General features: G+C 45.7%; 1 protein-coding gene across 3 annotated transcripts in view; it reads left to right on the top strand.

Moving 5' to 3' along the window:
* FAM184B (family with sequence similarity 184 member B) overlaps positions 1 to 4,893 on the top strand; it is a 619,377-nt gene extending 614,484 nt beyond the window's left edge. For all 3 annotated transcript variants that reach the window (XM_078678422.1, XM_078678421.1, XM_078678423.1), the window contains one exon: positions 4,395 to 4,893. In XM_078678422.1, coding sequence (XP_078534548.1) covers positions 4,395 to 4,485 — 91 coding nt within the window. In that variant the 3' untranslated portion in view covers positions 4,486 to 4,893. The remainder of the gene's footprint in view (positions 1 to 4,394) is intronic.
* Positions 4,894 to 19,492: the final 14,599 nt, after the last annotated feature.

Raw genomic sequence — 19,492 nt, forward strand, 5'->3', positions numbered from 1 at the left:
ATTCTACGCCACTCTGCGTGACCCCACTTCACTCTATGCCACTGTACGCCTCTCTACTCTACACCACTGTATTGTACGCCACTCTGCACCACTCAACTCCACTCCTCTCTACTCTATTTTACTCTTGCCACACTGTACTCTACTCTGCACCACTCTACTCTAACCCATTTCCTCTCTACGCCAATCTACTGTACGCCACTCTACTCCACTGTGCTCTTCCTCACTTCACTCTTTCCCATTTCACTCTACGCCACTCTACTCTACGCCACCCTAACCTACCTCTCCACACACTACTCCACTTCACTCTACATCACTCTACTGTATGCCACTCTACTCCACGCACGGTACTCTATGCCACTGTACTGTACGCCACTCAAAGCCACTGTACTCCACTCCATTCGGTGCCACTCTATTCCACTGCACTGTACAACACTGCTCTCTAATCTGCACCACTGCACACCACACCACTCAACTGTATGCCACTCTAGTGTAACCCACTTAGCTGTATCTCGCTTTACTCTTCTCTGCACAACTTGTCACTATACTCTACTCTGCACCACTCCACTGTATGCAGCTACCGTCTATGCCACTCTACTGTACACCACTCTACCCCACTACACAACTTCATTGTACCTCATTTCACTCTACTCTACTCCACTCTATTGTATGCCACTATACTCTTCGCCACTCTACTCTACCCCACATCACTCTAACCTACCTCACTCTACTGTCTACTGTATGCCACTCTACTGTACGCCACAATACTGTACCCCACTTCCCTGTAGACCAGTTGACTCTACCCACTTCACCATAGCTGCCAAGGTTTCAGATTGCTATGTGTGACATTTTTATCATTTCACTGCAATTATGTGTGACATTTAAATGACTATGAGTGACACGTTCTCACGATCAAAATCAAGCAACGGAGATGAGCAAACAAATAAATATCAGAAATTACACCCATTGGAGCAACGAGACAGTCCAAGAAGACTTTAAAACTGCAGCAAAGCACCAGCAATGGCAGGGCACTTAGATGGGAATGTGTGAGGCGATCTGCTTCTAAGCACCTCATGCCACTGACCCCCAGGACTTCCAGCCCTCCCTGAGTTCTGGGGCACGCCGTCCGCACTATCATTCCTTTCACACTCCTAAGAGGACACGCATGCTGTAGGCACAGAGAGCAGGTGCAGCTCGTGCTTTTGGTGTAAATGTGCGAGGGGTTCTGCTTCTAAGCACGTCATGGCACTGACCCCTGGCATCTCCAGCCCTTCCTGAGTTCGGAGGCGCTCCCTCTGTCCTATTATGCCTCTCACACTCTTAAGGGCACACCGAGGCTAGACACACATATAGAACTCATGTAGGGTCATGCTACATGTGTGAATGTGTGTGCCGCTCTGCCTCTTAAATACACCACTGCCAACCGGGAACTCTAGCCCTCCTTGTGTTCTGAGGCGCTATCTCTGCCATAGTGTGCTGCAGGCATAGAGAGCACGTGACAGATGAGCGGCCTAAATTTCAAATTAAGAGATGAGCTGTCTACAATTCAAATTAAGAGATGAGCTGACTAAATTTAAAATTAAGAGATGAGCTGACTAAATTTAAAATTAAGAGTGCTGACTTGTGGACTATGCCACACACAGGCTTCTGATTTGGCAAGAAGTAGTACTACGGCACTGAGGCATACATGTCAATGACAGCCGGTAGCATTATTAAACAAATTAGCCCCCGGCGCTCCGCTCACGGACACCAAAAATAATTATATCACTGGCGTAGCCCAAGTAAAACAATTTAGTAAATGCTGTGTGGCTTATGTCACGAGGATGCAGGCTCTCTCCACTCCGGGACTCCAAAAAGTACTGTATAACTTACACTGCAGCCATATTACTTTAACAATATAGAAAGTGAGCCTGGGGCACCAGTTGAGACTTGTGTAAATGCTGAGCTGAATTACGCTCATTTCCATGCTCCTGAGTGATGGCTCGAGTGTGGGTCACGTGACGTGAGAATGGCGCAGTGTGAGGAAGTTTCTAAAAAGAGATCTCTAAAGATCCTCGGGCATGGCAGGAGTAGAGCCTGAGGAGGAGGGGTTGGGGGGGTTTACCGTGTCGCCTGAGGGAACAGCATGTTTTGTGCTCACCGTGTCGGTGTTCACAGGGCGGGCCAGAGATGAGTGACATCTCGAGTCCGGACTCTGAAGCCCTGTGTCTTTTCAAGGCAACAGGTGGGATCGGGTGGGCAAGCACTGGCATGAGAGAGACTGTCTCGTAAGCAGCCTGCACTTTCAGATTGCCCCGCCGCTTCCTGTTCCTCCGGACGTGACGGCACTCTACTGCCGCACATCCGAATTTAATCCCGGCCCCCTGGTGTCAACTGCAGTATTCTACTCAGAGGGCAGCTCGGCCCCCCTGCAGTGTATGATGATGAGTCTGACTCGGAGTAGCCGCGCGCCGCGCACTGGCGCCGCAATTGTGCATTCTTGGCAGGCAGCCTCTCCTGGCATAGAGTGCAGAGAGAGAAACAGTTTAGGAAGACGAAGTAGGCGCACCTCGAAACAGCAGAGAGAGCCCGGGCACAGCCTGGCGCCGCTGGTGGCAAAATGCGTGACAATGCATTTCAGTGCGGTGATGCGGATCACCGCACTGAAATGCGTGAGCGTCACACCTGTTGCGTGACGCTTGGCAGGACTGCTTCACTCTACACCACTCTACTGTACCCCACTTCACTGTACTCTATTTCAGGCACCACCACTCTACTGTATGCCACACTACTCTACTGCACTTCACTCTGCCACAATTCATTTTACTCCACTATACTCAAACTCACTTAAGTGTCTCCCATTTCACTTTAGCCACTTCACTGTACGCCACTCTACTCTATGCCACTATACTCTACCCTACTTCACTCCATGCCACTCTTCTCTCAATCAGTCTACTCTGCCCTGCTTCATTCTGCCAAATTTCAATCTACCCCAATTTACTCTAAGCCACCCTACTCCCGTCTACTCTACCTCACTTCACTCTATGCTACACTGCTCTATGCTACTCTACTCTACCCCACTTAACTGTATGCCACTTCACTCTACACCACTGTACTCAATGCCACTCTTCTGTTTGCCACTCAGCTCCACTCAACGCCACTCCACACCACTTTGCTCCACTGCACTGTATGCTACTGTACTGTACACCACTCTTTCTAGTCTGCACAACTCTATGCTATTACACTGTTCACCACTCTACTTTACACACCTGCACTCTACACTACTGCACTTTGCGCAACTCTACTCTGCAACACTGTTCTGTATGCCACTGCACTCTGTGCCTTTGCACTCTACTCTACGTCACTGCACTCTATGCCACTCTACTCTACTTTACACCACTCTACCCTAGGCCACTGTATTCTGCATCACTGTGCTGTACACCGCTGTACTCTATGCCACGGCACTTTACGGCACTCTACTCTAGTCTGCACCACTCCACTACACTGGATTATACCCAGTGCACTATACGCCTCACTGCAGCACTATACTGTATGCTACGGCACTCTACATAACTGTACTCAATGCCACGGTCTTCTACACCACTCTGTTCTATACTACTTTACTATACGCCACTCTCCTCCACTCTTCTGCATTCTACTCTACTCCACTCGACTCAATGCCACTGAACTCTACGCCCCTCCACAAGAAAGTATTGAGAAGTACCGCAGTATTATTCAAGTGCAAAAAAAGTATTTATATATCAATGAATTTATACCAAAATAAACAATTTTATGATTAGAAACCAATGTTTTCAAACAATACCAATATAGAAATTCAATTAAAAACCAAAGGCTGAAGATAAATTATAGTTAGGAAATCTTATTTATTATTTGTTTAGAAAACCAACTTAAATACACAAACCTTACAAAGGAGAGAGTTTTACTTTGTATTGTGTAATGCCACAACCAAAACCTTCTGCAACTCACGCACCTTCGTACAGACTGTTGTAAACTCACTAGACTACTGAGTTGACGTCTTTAGGGCTGCAGTAACTTTAGAAGTGTAGTCTGTGTATCTTCCTAAACCCATCCTTGAATTTTCCTTAGCTTCTCCCATTTAGTAGCAAGTATTCATCACAAAAAGCTCCTGGCAAACCATTGTTACTCTGTGAGGTAAAGATATTACCCCTGGCCGGTTTTCGGGGCTGGTTTTAGCAGCCACCTCAGCATGAGGGAAGTGTGATTCTGAGCTGTGTTCTCTGCAGCATCACAGTGAATGTTGTCAAAGGAATTTCTTGAAAACAACAGATGCAAACATCCTTCTTACGCCCCTGAAAAGTTGTTCACAGTATCAATATAAGGTCCTTTCTATTAATAGTTTTAACATGTACCATCTGTTGTTTTTCTTCACTTTCCAGGCCTCCAGTTAATGTTGTTGCTAAGCCTAGTGAAGACCAGGCACAAGAAACAAAGCGTCCTGAATGGTTTACGAAATACTTTTCATTCTAAGAATGATCGCTTCTGTACCTGCTTGGATGATGAAACATAAGAAAAATTTATGTTTGGAAGCTCTAAATGTTTCTCGATTGAAAAAGGACGTGTTCTTTAAATGAAATAATTAAATTATATGCCTTTTATAAAGGCAAAGCGGTCCTAATTTTTGCACTTCTACAGCCTTGGTATGCTACATTTGTATCTCAGGAATATATTTTAATCAGAATATCATGTGACGAATGAAAGTGAAGAATTCATTTAAGCAACACAGCAGTTATAGTTTGCAGTATCCTTTCATGTAATAATTTCTTTTGCTGAACAATATAATCATTGCACAGAACTGTGCTAATGTGGAATGTGTTTCGAGTTCATCTGATGCTGTAGCTAAAATTGCTTTACTGATGGATATTGTAATAAAATTGTTTAAAGGACTGAATTCCATTAATATTCTTGTACTTTAATTTCAAATTAATTGGCTGTTGGAGATTAGAAAGTACAGTTACTTGATGAATTATTTCTGTGATCTCTGTGGAAGCTTCTCTGGGCAAGACTGAGTGGATGTTACCTTACTGAGGTGCAAATAATTTCACAGGCCACAAATGATACAAATTATTCAAAGGACAACCACAGAAGAAAACTTCCTTTGATAATTGTTAAAGAAATGTTTTCCCCTAATTCCCAATTTTTGACCCCCCCCCCCTCCAGAGGGCTGCCGTCAGGATACACATTGACAGTGTGCCACCCTTTTTATGGCGCCTCCTAAGGGCAAGTATGCCTCTGCACTCGCGTTTGTAACACAGTGCGGGTGCAGAGGTAAAGTAATTCCCTCATTTGCATCGGGACACATCCCCAAGCAAATGAGGGAATGCCCTCTGAAGACAGCACTGGCACACATGTAGAAGGGGCCGCACAAGCATCTGCGCCCTCTTCTGTATTCCATAGTGCCTCCAGGGAGCGAAGATCTGGTCACACATCTGTTCCGCCCCTGGGGCACTATGTCATAGATGCATCAATGTAAAATCCGCTCGCAAAGGGGCAGATTCTCAGAATCTACCCCTTTGCGACCGGTATTTTTGCATTTGGGATGCATCATCCCAAATGCAAAAATCGCAAATTAAGAAATCGCAAAATTGCGATTACTTGCATTTAAGGAATCTCAAATTGAGACTCCTTAAATGCAATGCATTAAAGTTTAAAAAATAGCGATTTTGCTAATAGGGATCGCAAATTACCATGAAGTTGAACTTCATGGTAATTTGCAAAAACTTTGAAAAATGCACTAAAGTGCATTTTTCAAAGTTTCATGGTGCACACACACATGCCCTAAGGGCATGTGTGTGCGCAACATATGCGCACAGATCAATTTCAGGGGTGCAACAGGGTGTCCTTTGGACACCCCTGCATTCTCAATTTGCGATTCGCTAATTGCGATTCGCAAATTGAGAATGTCTTCCAATTCATTCCTATGGGCCTCTAGGCCCATAGGAATGAATGGGGAGATATTCCTTAATTGCGACTCGCAATTAAGGAATTTTAGGAAATCGCTATTTTGTAAGTGATTTCTTCATGCATTGCATTTTGCTATTCCTTAATAGCGAATCGTTATTTTTCGCTATTAAGGAATTGCAAAATGGGTTCTTGATGCATCTGAGGTATGTGTAATACGGCCCATGTTATCTGTTTTTACTGGTGGAGAGTAGGCCACTTACAGGAGTGTGGATGCTGGCAAGTGGTTATCATGAGAAAGGGACCATAGGTGCTTTCAGGGCAGGATCAAGTCAGCCCCTCCAGCTCCAAAAGCAGCCCTTTCCGTTGCACTCCTTTGGGAAATGACACAATTATTGAGTACTCAGCTCAAACCCGAAGGGCAGTTGCTGACATAATGGATGCCTAAATACTAGAGATCTCTCCTGTAGTTTTCATTGACACTGAGGTGTTTAAACAGAATATCGGGAACACATATATCATGGAACAAAATATTGTGTCAAGAATATTGAGGACTAAAATATCCTGAAGGTAAGTTACTATAGGTAAGCAAAGTTTTTTCTATATATAACTCCACATCTACGTACCTTGACGATATATTAATGTGTACTCTTTTCTCTTTCCCTCTCTCTGTCAGATATTGCACCTGAATTGGATATGAATTGCTGCAGGCATGGTTTTTTATACCCCAGAGTTTTAATGGATTGACAATGTTAGGTCAGAAACCAAGTAAAAAATGGGGGGCATATTATCAAGGACCGGTGTTAAAATGATCGCAGTTTTATCGGCAGGAAACTGCCGACAAAACGGCGATAATGGGCTTGATAATACGCCCTAATTCCCATAGAAGCCCATGTTAACATCAGAACATGGGCTTCTATGGGAATTAACAAGGGCGTATTATCAAGCCCATTATCGCCGTTTTATCAGCAGTTTCCTGCCACACACATAGAAGGAGCCGCACAAGCATCTGCGCCCTCTTCTGTAATTCCATAGTGCCTCCAGGGTGCGAAGATCTGGTGCACACATCTGTTCCGCCCCTGGGGCACTATGGCATAGATGCATCAAGGTAAAATCCGCTCGCAAAGGGGCAGATTCTCAGAATCTACCCCTTTGCGACCGGTATTTTTGCATTTGGGATGCATCATCCCAAATGCAAAAATCGCAAATTAAGAAATCGCAAAATTGCGATTACTTGCATTTAAGGAATCTCAAATTGTGAAGTGGCAAGCCTAGACGGGGAGGAAGGAAGGCCGCATGTGAATCTATGAAAGTTATCAATACTGGAGAACCACATTGTACAGGTAAGTAACGGGTTTTTTCTCCAGTATTGAATCTTTCATAGATTCACATGCTTGTATCAGAGTAGTTAGCAGTGTTCTTTGTTAAATCATTGCGACTAGGCAAAGACCTTCGTATGCACAGAGAATGAAACATAGCATTTAGGAAACATATATAAACATATATATCTATAAGCATCACTAAATCCAGATACATAACTAGAAACATGTGAAACCATGAAATCAAATGAACAAAGTAAAACAGGTAAAAGATATAAATAACCTGTACCTCAAGTTAACAAATGTCTCAGGACCGCTTGCCGCACTGCTGCATCCGTTTTCCATCCTGAATCCAGGCAATAATCCTTGGTGAACGTATGCACGTTAGACCATGTTGCCGGTCTACATATGTCTGTAAGCGATACTCCAGCAAAGAGGGCAGTAGAGGCTGCCATCTTCCTTGTGGAGTGTGCAGAGACCTTTGCAGACAGGGGTTTTCCAGCTTTATTATGGAAGAAGACAATTGCAAAAGAGACCCAACGTGGGAGACTGTTTCTGGAAAGGGCTTGACCTTTCCTTGGAGAAGCAAAAGACACAAAGAGTTGGTCCGATTTCCTGAAAGTCTTTGTTCTATGGATGTAGAATTTGATACAACGTTTTACATCCAAAGAATGCAACGCTCTTTCGGCAGAAGTTGTAGGATTTCCAAAGTGTGTTAAGAGCACGACCGGCTCATTTAAGTGAAAAGACATTGGAACCTTTGGTATAATGTCAGGGTTTGTTCTCAACACTACCTTGTCCTGGTTGAATTGTAGAAAAAGTGCAGCCTCCGTGAAAGCCTGAATCTCACTGATTCTTCTAGCCGGAGCGAGGGCCAGTAAGAGAGCCGTTTTCCATGAAACGTATTTTCAATCAGCTTTGTGGATCGGCACAAAAGGCGATTTCATCAATTGAGATAGGACTGTGTTTAATTCTTATGGAACTGCTGGACGTTTCAGTGGTGGAAATACTCTGAAAAGGCCCTTCATAAACTCTTTAATAATTCGCAGTGACCACAGCGAACGTTCAACTGCCTTTCTGCGAAACCTAGAAATTGCAGCTAGGTGTACCTTGACAGATGAATGAGCCAACTTTGACTTTGCTAAATGCAGTAGGTATGGCAAAATTTGCTCTGGGGTCGAGAGTAAAGGATGCATGTCCTTTTCCCCTCACCAGTAGCAAAATCTTTTCCATTTTGCAGCGTATACCCTATTAGTGGAAGAAGCTCTGACCGCTAAAGGATGGAGTTGCAATCTGGAGCGATGTCTAGATTTGTAAATTCATAGTTGTGAGGTTCCAAGCTGATAAACTCAGAGATTTTAGCTGAGGATTAACAATCTGGCAGTTGTCCATGGACAGCAGGTTTGGCCATGGTTGAAAGAGAATGTGTGGAGAGATGGTGCGCAGGAGAAGCTCTGGGAACCAAAACTGTCTCGGCCATGCCGGACCAATGAGAATTAGATGACATGGTTTTTTCTTCATTTTGTTCAGATGAGGGGAAATGGCAGGAAAACATATGCAAACATTCCTGTCCACTGCATCTGCAGAGTGATTTCTCAAGAGTTGGCCTGAGGAAACCTGCTGGCGAACTTTTCTTGTTGCTCACTCTCGCAAAGATATCCAGATTTGGAGTGCCCCATAGCCTGAAAACTTGCCACAGCTGCTTCCAATCTAATTCCTATATGTGACATTGTGCATTGGTTCTGATCAAAGAATACGCCCACTCATTGTCCACACATGGGACATGCTCTATCTGCAACGTTATCTTGTGCTAGACTAATCATCTCCAAATTTCTTGGGCTTGGTCCGATAATGTGAGAGACCTGGTGCCCCCTTGTTTGGCTAGATTGAACATCGTTGTGGTGTTGTCTGTTCTCACCAGAACAGAGGAGCCATGGATTCTCGAAAGGAACGCCTGAAGACCTAGATAAACAGTCTTCAGCTCCAAGAGAATGATGTGTAATTGCTTTTCTTGAATGGACCATTTTCCGTGGATTTGCAACTCCTGAAGATGTGCTCCCCAACCATCCGTTGAGGCATTCGTGGTCATTATATAACGGCTGTGCCACCTGGAACAATAGGCCTGGAGAGATAGTGCAGTCCTTTTCCCACCACGACAGTGCCTGTTTCATTGCCTGAGAAATAAGGATGATGTCTTTGTAGGAGCCCTGCGCCTGAATCCACAGTTTGTCTAACTGCTCCTGAAGAGGCCTCATTTGGAGCTGACAATTTGGAATTACTGAACTTCGTGATGACCGCATCCCCAGTAAAGATTTGAACATTCTTACAGAAGTGGACTCTCTTGTGCGCAGGAGGGATGCTAAGAGCATTATTCTTTGCTTGCGTTCTGGAGTGGGAAACACCGTCATCAATCTGGTGTCCAGTACTGCTCCGAGAAAAATAGGTTTCTGACTTGGAATCAGGCATGACTTCTCCTCGTTGAGTTGCAAGCCTAGAGATGTGTACTGTCTTTGACAAGCCTGTGTAGACTCTCTTGCCGAGTGGAACGAATGCCCTTTCACCAGCCAGTCGTCCAGTCAGGGATAAACCAGATGGCCCTGCCTCCTCAGAAATGCTGCCACCGTAGCCATACATTTTGTGAAGACCCTGGGAGCTGAGCGAAGGTTGAAGGGCAGAACCTTGAACTGGTAGTGATCCCCAGCCACCTCGCACCTCAGGAATTGGCGATGTTTTGCCTGAAAAGGAATGTGGAAGTATGCGTCGAGGAGATCGAGGGACGCTAAAAAATCTCCCCTGTTCAACAACAGGAGAATGTCCTGCATGAACAACATTCTGAATTATTGTTTTCTGATGTATTTGTTCAGCTGTCTAAGGTCCATGACCTGTCTCCATTTCCCACACGTTTTCTTTATGAGGAAGAAATTGGAGAAAAAAAATGTCCTCGTTGACTGAGAGGAACTTTTTCTATTGCCCTGTTTTGCAGCAAGGTCGAGATTACCTGCTTTAGTATAGGAAGATGGTGATGTATTTTGCTTGAGGGCTGATTCCGAGGAGGCTTGTGAACAAATTCCAGGCTGTGGCCCAAACGGATGATGTCTAGTACCCATTTGTCCTTTGTAATGGCTTGCCATTGACTCAGAAAAGGAGAAAGATGATGGGACTGCAGAGGCTGAAGTCGAGATGACTGCAGAGGCTGAAGTCGAGATGAGGTGGCTGGTGGAAGTGAAACGTAACTGTCGTCTAGATGGGTCTTTCAATTTTCCTTATGCCAAAGACTTACATCTAGCTGGGTGTTGGCTGTATGAGACACTGGAAGTCCGAAAATGCTGCTGCTGTTGCTGTCCTCCATATTGTGGTCTGTACGATTGTTGGGAATACTGCTGAAATCTGCAGGACTGATAGGACGATCTTTGCTGGAACTGACCTCGTCCTCCTCCCCCCAGAAGAGGACTGATAACGTCTTAGTTGCAACGTGCCCAAAGAATGTGCCGGCTCAGTATCCTTTTTGATACCTCGAGTTTCTTCGTCAATGTGTTTCCCAAACAGGTTTTCCCCGTCGAAGGGCATGTCTAACACTTTTAATTGTACTTCAGTCACTTTCATCTAAAGAATTCTAAGCTTTGGTTCAATAATTTCTTCTAGAGGTACCAACATTGTATTAAGACTGCACTGTAAAGCAAGAGCAATCTAAAATAATCTTTGTTGTATGGAAGCTATCTCTAGCAAGATATACCAAATATTCTGCGATCCCTCTTTTGTTCAGTCACAAATGCTGAGCAAGAATGCTTGCCATATTTTCCTTACAACAGTGGGCATCATTTACAATATTTTGTCGCACAACAGACCAGCAAGCCTTCCTGCTACACTGCAGTGAATTTTTAAAAAAGGGCAGGAATGCGCGATATTGTCAAGATTCAGTGCATTCCTGTTGTTCTCCTCTCAACTGACATAGAAACCGCAGCTGTGCGCCAACACAGACATCCTTGCATCATGTTGCAAGGGTGCGCGCGTTGCGTTGCTGATTGTTTTTGTGCAGGAAGGGACACCTTCCTATACATAAACGATCATTAATGGCATTTTCCTCTTTCGATGCGTGCTGCAGAAAATAAAAGTAATAATCATCATTGCACAACTCCTACTCCTAGGATTCTGATCTATTCCCAGCATAGTAAATCTGGTAATTTGTCAGGTACCACAGATGTTGTGTGGGAACACCTATAGCAACACCCATGGACACCCCTTTTAAGCAAAGTAATGCTTGAAAGGAGCCCATATTTACAAGGTCATGAAAAGTCACGCTTGGTGACTTTACATTGCGCTGCTGGTGTGTCAAAAAAAGACACACACCAGCGGTGCAATTGGCTTTTAAATGAGGCCCTGCGTATGTGATGTAATATTCTGTCAAGTCTGGCCTGATTCAGAAGTCAGTGGGATTGAGAGTCTACACTTTGGAAATAAATATATGTACACTAATGTGGTTACAATTATGAGTTGCACAGCATAAAGGTGCGATGAATTTCTACCAGGAGAAACTGTTTTCCAGAGTTAAATCTGTGCACAGACGTGCAATTATGGGTTTTTTCGGGGTCCCACAGTATTGGATTTATTTTTTGCAAATTCCGAACAAGGATTATTTGTACATGGACTTTCCTTGTGGTGATTTAAGCTAGTAATACCACTCTGAAAAATTGCACATGAGAGAACATGCCTGTCTTCAGGAAATTACATTTCATGGCCTGTTCATAAACTGCCTTTTATAGTAGGTTTAGAAATATTACAGATGTACTACTCACATACAACAAAATGCTATTCACCAAACCACCTGCAAGAGGTCTCCACCTCCGCCTCTTATCTTTTCTGTGTGGAGATCTCCACTGCGACTGTAGAAGTCTCTGGACACGTATGTATAGTTTTTTGTAGTAAATGTGGGAGGGGCAGAAGGGTAGAGGCTGGAAGATGAGAAGAGCATATGGCTACATTGGTAGGGTTTAGGAGAAACATGTAATAATCTACAGAAACTAAGCCCATTCCTAGTCACAACCTGCACTTCTAAAACTGATACAGCCAAAAAGGTCCCAAAACTATTGTAAGACCAGAAGTATGTCCAGCACTGCATGTGATGAACCATTAGTACTGCAACTCCCTCACATAGAAAATAATGGAAGAATGGACTTAAAAAAGAACCCTATACGAAATAATGTCAAAATAAACTAATGTATTGAGACTTTAAAAAAATACATAGAAATATATTTTAATGTTAAAAAAAGACCAATAAAAAAAATCATTTTTTTGTCAAATATTTTAATAAACATATTGACATTTAAAAATAAAGGTAACTATTGTTATTAAATAATTAAATTAATGTTAATTATTACACAGCTTTTAATATACTATAAATATAAGCATTTTACCTTAGGTGTTTTTTTTTTTTAAATAGATCTTACAAATAAATTCAATTATATTTACATAAACTAAATTTTTAATTCACATTTAAATGAATAGCTCTGTATAATTGTACTTTGTTCTACACTTAAAATAAATGTATAAAATTAATTTACATAAATATTTAATACCAAAATATTGTTACTATTTTTTTAAAGTTTTATAAACTTTTTAAATTCTCCCTATACTTCACCATGGGGAGATCTACCTGTAAAAAGTTATTAGTAGCAACTTTACACTTCTAAAGTGGGGATGGAGACAAGTAAGCCTACACTTTGATGCATAGTTACACTCAGAAATGGTGAATAGTCCAAAGTAGTAAACTTACTACAAAATGCAAGTGTTTTAATTTACTCATATGTAAATTTACCTTTGTGAATTTGCCCCATAAAGTTTAGTTTACATATTTATGAAGTGTGATATGAGTGCATTCACTGGGGTAGTTGTGAGGAACGAGAGGTTTTAAGTTTCATGAAAATATACTTATTAATTCTGAAGTTAGACTAGGCCAAAGACAAGGCACCAGTATAGAAAAAGCTTTCTCCTGGTAGGAGGATGTATGCAGTTGCACTTGTAAATTTGCTGGTGCAGAGGCAAGAGATGCCGTTTGAAGAATATTTCATAATGGGGCCATGTCCATGCAGACATGTTCCACTAAACACCATGTTTTGAGATTGATTCTGTTATGAATGTGTAGTTCATGAAATATTGGATTAGCTTTAGTAAAAACAAGTTCCCAACACTACTAATCTTAATGCTTGCTTTTGCATTGTTTGAAGGCTTTTTAGACAATATTTGGATATATTGAAGTTCAGTCAATTACAGTAATCCTCTCTGGATTCTACTATTGCCACTGCCGCTGATCTTCTGCTTCTGCTGCGAGTATGGGAAAAAATGTTCTGAGTTTAAGCATGTACAGTGTGCAGGAGGAAACAACGGCTGGGCCTCAGGTGCTCATTTTGAGCCTGGCATCTTGTTTGATACTCAGGATTTTTAAAATTAGACCAAGGGGCTCATTACGATGCTATGCGGAAAGCCTCTGCCGGACACCGACTCGGCATCGATACCGACTGACTTGCGGTATGATTATGATGCGACTGACCACTGTTCGGTCGGAGTCCCATTGTTCCCTATGGGAGCTCATGTATCGCCCAACAAGAGGTCATAAAACAGGCTCCTATGGGGAAATGGGGTGTTTATGAAAAACCCTGCACCCTGTCGCAGGCACCCTATGGTGCCTGCCACACAGCACAGGGTTTTACAGGGGGGGTCCCTTAGGTACCCCTTCAACCATCAACCGTAGGCCACGAGGCCAAGGGGGCCCTGCCAGGTCCCCCAAAGCCACTTTCCTACAGCCTTTCTTTGTCTGGCAGGCTGACGCGGAAAGGCTGTTGGAAATTGACATTGTAATCCAGAGGGTGGAAACTCTGTCCATAGGGAGTGTATGGTGCGGTTCCAATCAACACGAATACTCCGTGAGCCGCTCAGAAACAATTCAGAATGACTGCGTGGTTATACAATCTGACCACAAACATTGTAGCCAGACGGTCGAAATGTAAACCGAATGAGTCAGTCGGAAGGGATCAGATGCGGTCAAGGAGATTCCAACTGTCAGGCGGGAGGCTTTCTGCCTGACATCGTAATGAGCCCCCTAAGTGTGGAAGGATGAGGGCGAAAGTGTAGAAGTCCAAACATAGTGGCCTTTTTCCATTAATATATGTGTTTCCATCATGATTTTCAGTGTGTCATTAATATAATTCTTCCCATTGCATCCACGATCTTTTAAGTATCAGGCTTGGTATTTATTGGTCACCTTAAGGGAAAATATTAATTGGGCGTCATCTGTGTATGTGTAGAAATTACATCCAGAGTATCAAATTGCGCAAGAGGTAGAATATAGCCATTAAACATATAGTGGAAATAATGTATCCCTTGGACCACTGCTGTTTAGGGGATATGAAGGGGATATAAAATTGTAAAAAAAACACTCTGAGACCTAAGCCTAGAAATCGATATATCACGGTAAACAGTTATGAAATCTTCTACACACTTGGGATCAAATGAGATCTGTCAGAGCTAGGAAGTACTGATCCCAAGAAGAATTACAATTCACCATTAAGTACGACTGGCTATGTCTTAGTGAGAGGATAAAAGGAAAGATCCTGAAGGACAAGGGTTCCTATCAGGGGGAGATATCCTTCAGGACAAGAACCCTCACTCACCATTTGGTGACATGTTTCATTGTTTGGGTTCCCTCCTCACACCGAGGTGTGAGCTACGGCTCCCCTAGGAGAGAAGCTGAGGTGTTTTCTTTGAGAATGAGCGTGAAAAGAGGGTGAGTGAGGGGCAGAGTGCACAAAAGTGTGAAAGGTGTGAAATAAAAATGTGTCTGTGTCCACTGAAAATCTATTAAGTGGTCACAGCGACATGTTAAAATGCAAGACAGGTAGGGAGTCAACAGATATATCCTAGTGCATTAGGTCAATACCCTAGTACATTAGGTCAACATGTTTCTGCCACCAGGCATTTGTCAGGCCCTAAATATCCAGTCACTCTCCAATAAGGTGATAAAAGTGGAATTATGCAAGCCACCACTGGAACTGCATGACCCGATGTTCAACGTTCCTCTTCTTTTCAGAGGGAACGTGAAACTGTTGAGAAAAGGTCATGTTAATGTTATCAGACCTCTTTAACGTCATTACAGACCATAAAACACTTGTGCTTCATATATACATACGTATTGGTGCTTACCTATTGTGCAAAAAAGTCACATGCACTCTCCATGCTCTTGGACCATCTTGTGCCCAGCTGGAAGTGCACAGAACATACATTTAATAAGAATCAGGTATATATCTACCTTTGTATACAACAGATATGGCAACTAGTGCAGTCCGTAACAAGGGATCAATCAAGAGGTATCAGCACGGCCATGAGGTTAGGTTAGGCTATGCAGATATAATAGCGTAGACGCCCTCTTTACAAAGCCCCATTCCGTAAGTCCTCTGTATAGCATACTAGATCTACAGTGTCCCAGGAAACGTGCTACATGTCAATCAACCCTTAAGGACCTCACCTCACGGAAACTCACGGCCCATCCACAGAGAGGAGTGTGTGGGTGTGCCTCAACACCCTTCTCTGGTACAAGGACCAATGTAAGTGGTCCCAGTACAGGTGTCGCATATCGGAGAAAACGGTAGGAGGGGTGCCTGAAGTAGCTAAATAGCTCTGTGTCTACACAGTACCAGTGGTGCCACGCTGTCACCAGGTGGGGAGTAACACCCTGTGTGGCGAACCAGAAGAACAAAAGTGCAAATCCTCTGTAGGACTAGAACAAAATGCAAGGAGGAAATAACCTTCACCAGGTAGGTCGCCCCCTCTCCGCCTTTGTGTCCCTCCCCCAGTTGCCGCTGCTGAGGCCCTCCACCACCCGCAGGCTGCCACCTGCGCCTCATCCCTGGTGGCCAGTGGTAGGCCGTAGGGTTGTTCATCTTCCGCTTTATTGTTTTTTTGTATTGCCTGTATTTCATTGTTGTGTATGTGACAGCTGTTGGTCTGTCTTCCCCCGCTGCCTGTTTGTGGTCCGTGCCCGTTTTCCTCCCTCTGTTCCTCTCGCTGTCCCCGTGTCTCTCAGCCCGGTTTTTCCTTGTCTACCCCTCGCTGCCCCGTGTCTCTGCCCGGTTATTCCTTCTCTACCCTTGCTGCCCCTGTGTCTCTGCCCGGTTTTTCCCTCTCTACCCGTCGCTGCCCCCGTGTCTCTGCCCGGTTTTTCCTTCTTGCCCCTTGCTGCCCCCGTGTCTCTCAGCCCGGTTTTCCCTTCTGTTCCCCTTGCTGCCCCGTGCCTCTCTGCCCGTTTTTGCCTTCTGTTTCTCAGCTGGTCCTGTATTCTTGTGCCCTTTTTGCCTTCCGTGCCACTCGTTTTTCTGTGTATTTCTGTGCCCTCTTGCCTTCTGTGACACTCATTTTTCCTGTATTTCTGTGCCCTTTTTTGCCTTCTGTGCCACTCGTTTTCCCTGTATTTCTGTGCCCTCTTGCCTTCTGTGACACTCGTTTTTCCTGTATTTCTGTGCCCTTTTTGCCTTCTGTGCCACTCATTTTGCAACGTATTTCTGTGCCCTCTTGCCTTCTGTGACACTCGTTGTCTTTTGTTTTTTGTGCCCTCCTCACGCAAACACGCCGCCGAGCTCTGGGACCTGCACAAGACAACGTCCCCGGACGTCGCCTTCCTTACAAAGACCTGGTTGAACGACTCCTCCGCACCCGACATCGCCATAGTCATCCCGGATGGCTACAAGATCACCCGCAGAGACCGCACCGACTGAGTCGGAGGAGGAATCGCCATCGTCCACAAGAACAGCATCTGGGTCTCTAATAGCACTGATGACGCGCTCAGCACCGCCAAACACATGCACTTCCAGATCCACACAGACCCTAACTCCACCCTCAGAGGCACCCTCGTCTACCGACCCCCAGGACCCCGTCCCCAGTTCAGCGACTCCATCGCCATCTTCATCAGCATGCACGCCCTGACCTCCACCGACTACATCCTCCTCGGAGACCTGAACTTTCACCTTGAGAACAACAACGACAACAACTCCACAACCCTTATCGATTACCTCGCCAACCTCGAACTGAAGCAACTCGTCACAATGCCCACCCACCTCGCCGGCTGCACGCTCAACCCCGTCTTCTCCTCAAGTCCGCACGTCTCCATCAGCCACACTAACAAACTCCTCTGGACCGACCACCGCTGCATCCACTTCACCTTCCAGAAACCCACCACACTCCACCGCACCCAACAGATCCCCTGCCGCTGCTGGAGCAAAATCACAGAAGACCAACTACATGCAAACCTCGCTCTCGGCCCACCCACCGAACCCTCCAACACCTACAATGCTGCCCACAGCCTCAGATGGTAGACCCTCGGCCCGTTGAAGAAACCCCCCCACAGAGACATCAGCAAGAGGGCCAGCTGGTTCACCTCAGAACTCCTTACCTCCAAGCAAGCCTCCACAAGGACTCCATCCGCAACCACCACCACCTCATCAGGGCAGCCAAGAGGACCTCCTTCAAAGACCGCACACAATAGCAAGGAGCTCTTTAACATCATGAAGGAACTCTCCAACCCCAGCTCCAACACCAACGGCATCCCACCATCGCAAGCCCTGTGCGACTTCCCCGCCACCTTCTTCCACCACAAGATAGCAGACATCCACGACAGCTTCAACACCCAGACAGCACCAACAGACAAGTACACAACAGACCCTCGACCACGACCCCCTGCTAGGCTGGGCCAGCATCAGCCGCGGACGGTAGTGGGAGTACCGGTTGGGCGGTGACGTGGGGAGGGGGAGGGGCAGGGTGGGGGGTAGTAATGTATGGATTACGGACTTTAAAAGGTAAGTAAACATAAAAATAAATACAACAAATTTCATTGCACACACTGCATCAATCACATTTGGTGATGCAGTGTGTGCAACAAAATTTGTTTTATTTATTTTTATGTTTACTTACCAGAGAGCTGGAAACACGCCGAGATCAACGCCCTACTCAAAAAACCTAATGCAGGGGGAGGGGCGTGGCCTGCAGCCGACTAAAATGGCCGCAGCCTAGAAGAGCTCCGCGGGAGGCGCAGATACCCCTGACGATCCGATATAAAATCCGGATAATTATCCTGCCTTGAGGGCAACTGAATAGAGCAAGGACAACGGGAAATCGAACCATCTCATTCTCGGGCGTGTGCGGCCATCGGAAGGCCGGGGCGATCCTGTGAGGAGCCTGCCCGCGCAACTGCAGCCGAGGACTCACCTACGCTGTGGGCTTGGAGGAAGCAAGCGACTGGCGGCCTGGTGGGAGCGTCGGACCGGGCCGACTGTTGGCGGTGGCGTCTGTGCTCAGCGCCCATCAAGAGCTGCACCGGCTCCCCCTGGGCCCCCCCCCGCCCCCGCTCGTATCAATATTCTGCTGAGGGACGTCCGAGGTGCTGACTCCCATGCGGTCCGCAGCGCGGCCCGCCCCGAGATACCTGTAAGGGGGGGCAGCCGATCACCCAACTGCTGCTGTGACCAACGGTGAGCCGGCGCATATCCGAGGGTGAGAGAGGCTGCATTCGGGAGCGGACCGCTGGCAAGGGGAGCAACAAACGGAGGAGAAAGGGAGAAAACGCCAGCCTGGTGGAGGAAAGGCCCAGGGGGCCCTGTGTGGATTTGACTCTCCTAACAATTCTAAGCCCTATCCCCAGGCACTCCATCTCAGGACAGTACAGCTCACTTTGGTCTCGTGGGGCAGGCATTGGCTTTCATTTGAGCCTGGGGCAAGCAGTAACTTTCGGGGCAGCATTGGGCCACTAAAAGGGACAGAGAAGCAAGAAAAGACAAAACATAGGGGGTGCAGAGACTTAGCCCCCCCCCCCCCCCGGTGGGACCTGACCAAATCTGCTCCAGGCGCCCATGACTCACTGCAATCTTTGCACAGAATTTTACTTCTAAGTACCCCCTAACTGTCCATAAATCCTGAGTGGCAGACGGCAACCCCCTGACTGGCCACTGAAGACCACGTACTTCTTGTGGGAAAACCGACAAGCAGCGCGTGGATGAAAGCGATCCCGCGGCAGGCGGCGGCGATTACCGACTGGTGCAAGGGTCTCCGTATCAAAATGGGGGGCAGGGGCCCACGCACAACCACTCAAAGGCAAACTAGACAAATACGCCTATGCCAAGGACTTTCCTCCTCTACCGGACTGCAAAGGACCGCAGGACACTGTCCCGGAAGGAGAAGGGGCAAACAAAATGGCGCTAGACAAGATTATGGCTGCTCTT

Source organism: Lissotriton helveticus, chromosome 2_2 (genome assembly GCF_964261635.1).
Source record: "Lissotriton helveticus chromosome 2_2, aLisHel1.1, whole genome shotgun sequence".
In the NCBI taxonomy this organism is placed as follows: domain Eukaryota; kingdom Metazoa; phylum Chordata; class Amphibia; order Caudata; family Salamandridae; genus Lissotriton; species Lissotriton helveticus.